At 38.9% G+C, this 6,467-nt stretch overlaps 1 protein-coding gene across 5 annotated transcripts in view; it reads right to left on the bottom strand.

Moving 5' to 3' along the window:
• Nucleotides 1–6,467, bottom strand: part of LOC106867496 (leucine-rich repeat-containing protein 57) — a 39,070-nt gene that overhangs the window by 12,879 nt on the left and 19,724 nt on the right. The window contains exons 2-3 of one of the 5 annotated variants that reach the window (XM_014912381.2): nucleotides 4,719–4,820; nucleotides 29–257 (exon numbers count right to left, since the gene is read on the bottom strand). In XM_014912381.2, the coding sequence (XP_014767867.2) occupies nucleotides 199–257; nucleotides 4,719–4,820 (161 nt within the window). In that variant the 3' untranslated portion in view covers nucleotides 29–198. Of the gene's footprint in view, nucleotides 1–28; nucleotides 258–4,718; nucleotides 4,821–6,467 lie in introns of those variants that run through there. The other 4 variants (XM_052969972.1, XM_052969973.1, XM_052969974.1 and 1 more) reach the window with 4 other exon arrangements.

Raw genomic sequence — 6,467 nt, 5'->3', positions numbered from 1 at the left:
ATATAATATTTTAAATAATTTTCTCGCTGTATTGCGTGTTCGTTTCTCTTTTTTCCATCTGTGGTCTGATTTTTGATCTTCTACGTAAATGAAGATATTTCATCCGTCTGGTTGCTTCTTTTTCTACAAAACGAGACGTTACATTGCGGAACTGTTGTTTTAACGACTTGTGTCTATTTATCAGCTAATGAGATACATCTACACCGCCGGATGCTCCCAAACCAGTTGTTGAGTGCACCACCCGTGAAGGATCGACGCTAGATGTGTCAAAACAATTGTCGTGATTAATAATAAATTCTCGTATATTCCATCTTCCGTCTTTCATTTGCCATATATATATACAGTGTTATTCAAAACGAATGAACCGATCATTACGCAATATTTTAATAAGGAAAAGCAATAGAAAACTCTAGCTAAGTTTATTTTCTGCCTTACAAGTGTTCAATGTGGCCACAACTTATAGTATGGGCAAAATCATAGCGATAAGATCAGCATATCACGTTCCACTCAGTTGATCGTTGTTGTTATTCGATGTTTAAGGTCATGGAGGTTAGTGGATAGCAGTGGAATATAAACACGATCTTTTACATATCCCCACAAGATAAAATCATACAACAGCGATCAACTCAGTGGATCTGGGAGGAATTCTCTAATCGCATTGATGTTGCCCGTGCTGCAGGTGTCTTTTTGGTCTGCTGAAATCAGTTTTGGTACAAACTTAGCAGACACGCGTCTCATACTCGTCTGTCGAGTATCGATCTTCTTATGGCACATGTGAACTTTGTTCATTTTGTTGGGTAGAGAGCTAAATAGTTGATTTATGATTTACACACAGTGGGATCGACGTGATCGACTAATCCCCTCCCCCCAAATTTCAAGCCTTGTCCCTATTGTAGAAAGGATTATTACTATTATTATTATTATTGAGAGATGCCATCAAAGTGATACTGGGATAAAACATACGAAGTCCAGTATACCCATGATGACTACCTGTCTGATAAGGGTACACCAGGCACATGCATCACAACCATATGTGCGCGACGTGATGATCTCATACCAAGATTAACAGCGCATGACCTCGCAGGTGGGGCCCAGTTAGAATTTGCTTCAGGTCGAGTGACCCATCCCACTCAAAAGGACCCTGCATAAGCGTTGTTTAAGGATGTTGGACGAAACACCCATGTTTCTAGAGGTGAATTATCCAAACTCCAAAGAATTTCTCTCAAGACATGGCCATGATGCTCCCCCATATCTCTGCTCGGGATCAGAGATGCACATATTGCCAGCCACTAAGGGACATGCTCAACTGGTTAACGTCAAACAACTGACGTGATCTCATACCAAGATGATAGTTGATTTATGATTTACACACACTACTATGCAACACTCCTCCCAAAATATACAGGAATAAACTCATACCGTAAATACCCAACAAAATGAACAAAGTTCACATGTGCCATAAGAAGATCGATACCCGACAGAAGAGTACAACCTGCACTACACAAACAACACACAATACCAAAACCTAATACTATAGAAGACTCAAACCAAACCCCATAACAAAACACACTGATGCAATACAATATCCCTCCACCAAAAAAAGAAAATGCAGCACACCCCACCCCACCAGTACAAAGTTACAACAAATGATGCAAGAGAAAGTTGCTTGAAACTATCAGCTGTTGAAAAATAATAGTGGTGATGACACTGATGACGAACGTTACCTCAGTTTATGAGAGACAGGAGTTTCCGAAGAAAATCTGGTTGTAACAGCGAAAATGACGCTGGACCTGTAAGGGAAGGCCTCTTGCTCGGCAGTGGTTCAGTAAAGATGCAGACTGACGACAGCTCTTATCCTAATACAGCATCAGCAGATAATAGAGTAAGGAGGAGGAAGTGGATCAGTGACGAAAACAGGATAATGATGCAGTGCTACTTAAAAAGTGAACGTAAAAGAAGGGGTTATATAAAATGGATGTTAACATTTTGGGTAGAGAAGGGTATATTTAAAGTGACTGAACAGAGATTAGTAGATCAAGCTAATGCTTTTAAGAGAAGAAAGTGGACGGCAGAATTGGAAGTGAAAGAGATCGCAAGAGAACTGGGAAAGAAAGACTAGACAGTAGGAAAGACAAGCAATAACGTAAGAGATACAGCTCAAACCAAAGAAGAACCTAAAGGAAAAAATAATAATAGCGCTACCAATAAGGAAGGGACAACTGGCACCAGCGACTTTTTTTATTTAAGTGAGGAAGATCAGGAGAGTTTTGAGGAGTTGCAGGAACTAATGAGTAAAGAAGTAAGAAAAAGATTGCCAGCATTAAAAGGCACAAACAGAAAGAAGCTGCTGGAAATGACTAGGAAAGTAGATTCTGTTATCAGTAGGATAGATACTAAAAATATAGGAGACACTAACTTATTAATCGATGCAGGAGGGACAGTTGTCACGAGAGGATTAGATAATTCACTGGGAAATATTAAAAAGGAGCAAATGTGGAAAAGGAGACTACAAAATAAATTGAAGACTTTAAGACAAGAGTAAAATCTGAGTAAAATAGAAGCCTGGAAACTAAACAAGTTAGGAAACGCAAGATGCAAATCTTCCCTTGAGAAAAGATAGTTAGTCAAAGAGAAAGAATTTGGGACAGTACTAGAAGAGCTGAAACAGTGTATCATAGCAGTAGCACGCAAGCTCTCCAGATATCAGAAAAGAATAGATCAGTATCAAAAGAATAGATTATTTGAGACAGACCTGAAGAGATTTTATAACCCGAATGTTAATGGCGTAGGCTATTTTTGGTTTGGCCTATGTATTGCGCTCGACGACCTGAGCAAGTTAATATATAGATCATGTTTTCCGAAGCACATGTAAAATTGTTTTTCACTGTAAAATGTTGACCCTGTTTGAAAGAGAACTCAAATCCCTCAATTAGGTTGACGCATATGCCACCGTTAGGTCTTCTGCATTTTTTTACAATCAAAACCAAGAACCCACATCCTTCATATTAAATATTTCTTCAGATCTGCTGTCAGTACCTACATACCGAGCCTTCACAAATGAAATAATAATAATAATCCTTTCTATTATATGCACAAGGCCTGAAATTTGTTGGGAGAGATCAAGTCGATTACATCGACCCCAGTGCTCAACTGGTACTTATTTTATCGACCTCGTAAGGGTGAAAAGCAAAGTCGACTCCGGCGGAATTTGAACTCAGAACGTAAAGACGGACGAAATGTCGTTATGCATTTTGTCGGGCGTGTTAACGATTCTGCCAGTTCACTGACTTAACAACAACAACAACAACAACAACAACAACAATAATGATAATAATAATAATAAATACTCTGGTGCAATACCAGATGGTGACTCTCATGGCTTCTGATCTTAACTGATTGGAAGTGTTATCATGTACATTGTTTTGTCTTGGTATAAAAGACGGGCTACAACAAATATTCTGCTCAATTCCAGAGATTTGCTTGTCAGCTGTTTGACGTTAACCAGTTGAGCATGTCCCTTAGTGGCTGGCAATATGTGCATCTCTGATCCCGAGCAGAGATATGGGGGAGCATCATGGTCATGTCTTGAGAGGAATTCTTTGGAGTTTGGATAATTCATCTTTGGAAACATGGTTATTTTGTTAAACATCCTTAAACAACGCTTATGCAGAGTCCTTTTGAGTGGGATGGGTCACTCGACCTGAAGCAAATTCTAACTGGGCCCCACCTGCAAGGTCATGCGCTGTTAATCTTGGTATGAGATCACCATGTCGCGCACATATGGTTATGATGCATGTGCCTGGTGTACCCTTATCAGACGGGTAGTCATCATGGGTATACTGGGTTTCGTATGTTTTATCCCAGTATCACTTTGATGGCATCTCTCACTTGATAATAATAATAATAATAATAATAATAGTAATAATCCTTTCTACAATAGGGACAAGGCTTGAAATTTGGGGGGAGGGGATTAGCCGATCACATCGATCCCAGTGTTTCACCTTCAATAATGATAAGAATGGTTTCAAATTTTGGCACAAGGCCACCAATTTTTTTTTTCTGTTCCTCTTTTATTTTATTTTTTTATTTTTGCTTTTGGCAAATTAGACGGCTAATGGTGTTAGTGGCTTGATTTCGATAATTAAGAAATTTCCTGCACGAAATCCGAGCAACACCATCTGTAACAATGTATACGTGTGTGTAGTTCTATATTTAAGAGATGAGGAATTACGTACATTATTTACATTTGACGGATATTTGTCCTCATCTTGTTTGTTGTTAACACAACGTTTCGGCTGATATACCCTCCCGCCTTCATCAAACATATTCCAAGCAGTGACCTGAATAATAATAATGATGATGATAATAATAATAATAATAATAATAATAATAATAATAATAATAATAACATCGAAAAATACCTTAGGAATGAAAACCCAGGTTCGAAATTTCCCCAAGATATCTGATGAAGGCTGGAGGGTATATCAGCCGAAACGTTGTGTTAACAACAAGCAAGATGAGGACAAATATCTGTCAAATGTAAATAATGTATACGTGTGTGTGTGTGTGTGTGTGTGTGTGTGTGTGTGTGTGTGTGTGTGTGTGAGAGAGAGTGTGTATGCGTGCGCGCGTGCGTGCGTGTGTGTCTCAGCGTGTGTTTGTATGTTAGTGTGCATGCGTGCGTGCAGAATTATGAGTATAACAATGATGCTACATACCTCTGGAATCCGCAACTGGATCTAAGAAGCAGAAGGCTATATAGAGCAGAATCAAAGACATACTTAGGCTACGGGAAAATGCCATCTTGTACCACTTCAGAGCTGTAATATAATATCAAGTTATTCCTTCTTTATTGAATACGAATGTATATAATATTTGTTAGTCAATAATATTAGAAGTATTATGGTAGATTTGTGTGTGTATTTATGTATGTGTAGGCGTATTAATGGTTAAGAATTTCGCTTCGCAATAACATCATCCAGGGTTAAATCTCAACTGGTAGCAACTTGGAAAAGTGCCTTTATTATAGCTTCGGGGAAGGCAGCAAGCTAGCAGAATCGTTAGAGCATCGGACAAAAATGCTTAGTGGCATTTCTTCCGGTGCTTTACTTTCTGGGTTCAAATGCCACCGAAGGCGACATTGCTTTTCATCCTTTCGGTGTTGATAATATAAGCATCATTTGAGTACTGGGGTTAATGTAATCGACTAGCCCCTATCCTCAAAATTGCTGGACTTATGCCAGTAAGAATCACAAGCACAGAGCGACTCATTACGTATGAGTGAAATTGGATAGAGGGGAAACGGTATAGAAACCCATCAAATGAATTGCATATGTGATTCTAAGGCCCAGCTTTGTCACAGCGTGTCACAATAATCTGCTTGATAATTACGTGGAATACTAAGCCGCATATATTCCTAATGAGTTTGATGATTCAGTTGATCGAACAACTGAAAACTCATGCTCAGAAATTCGGAACTAGATATATCTATTTCTTTATGTTTTGTTGTATCAAGGGAGGATCATTATACCAATAACAGCAAACACGCGTACAGTTTCTATTTCACTTCTTTTATTATCATTATTATTATTATTATTATTATTGTTGTTGTTGTTGTTGTTGTTGTTGTTGTTGTTGTTATTAGTCAATAAGTTAAGGCGGCGAGCTGCCAAAATCGTTAGCACACCGGCCAAAATACTTAGTGATATTTCTGAGTTCAAATTCCGCTGCGATCGACTTTGCCCTTTATCCTTTCTGGGTCGATAAATCAAGTACCAGTTGAGTACTGGGGTCGATGTAATCGACTATCCCCTTCCCCCAAATTTCAGACCTTGTGCCTATAGTAGAAAGGATTATTATTATCATTATTATTATTACTAAGGCGGCAAGATGGCAGAATCGTTAGCACGCTGGACGAAATGCTTAGCAGTATTTCACCCGTCGCCACGTTCTGAGTTCAAATTCCACCGAGGTCGACCTTGCCTTTCATCCTTTCGGGATCGATAAATTAAATACCAGTCAAGTACTGGGGTCGAGATTGATAGTAGAATATCTCAAATTCCAGGCCCTGTGCCTATAATAGAAAGGATTATTATTATTACTATTATATGTTAAGGCGGCGAGCTGGCAGAATCGTTAGCGCGCTAGACGAAGTGCTTAGCGGTATTTTGTCTACTGTTACGTTCTGAGTTCAAATTCCGCCGAGGTTGACTTTGCCTCTCATCTTTCGCGGTCGATTAAATAAGTACCAGTTACCCACTGGGGTTGGTGTAATCGACTTGATCCCTTTGTCTGTCCTTGTTTGTCCACTCTATGTTTAGCCCTCTGTCGGCAATAAAGAAATACACACACACACACACACATATATATATATGTAGTGAAACTACCTATCGCCATTATATACAAACAAACTATCTTCTCACTATTATATATAAACAAGCGCGGGCGTAGTAGAAAACATCTTTCCT

Source organism: Octopus bimaculoides, chromosome 8 (genome assembly GCF_001194135.2).
Source record: "Octopus bimaculoides isolate UCB-OBI-ISO-001 chromosome 8, ASM119413v2, whole genome shotgun sequence".
Lineage (NCBI taxonomy): Eukaryota > Metazoa > Mollusca > Cephalopoda > Octopoda > Octopodidae > Octopus > Octopus bimaculoides.
The sequence above is the reverse complement of the archived record's forward strand: the minus strand, read 5'-3'. Positions and strand labels throughout refer to the sequence as shown.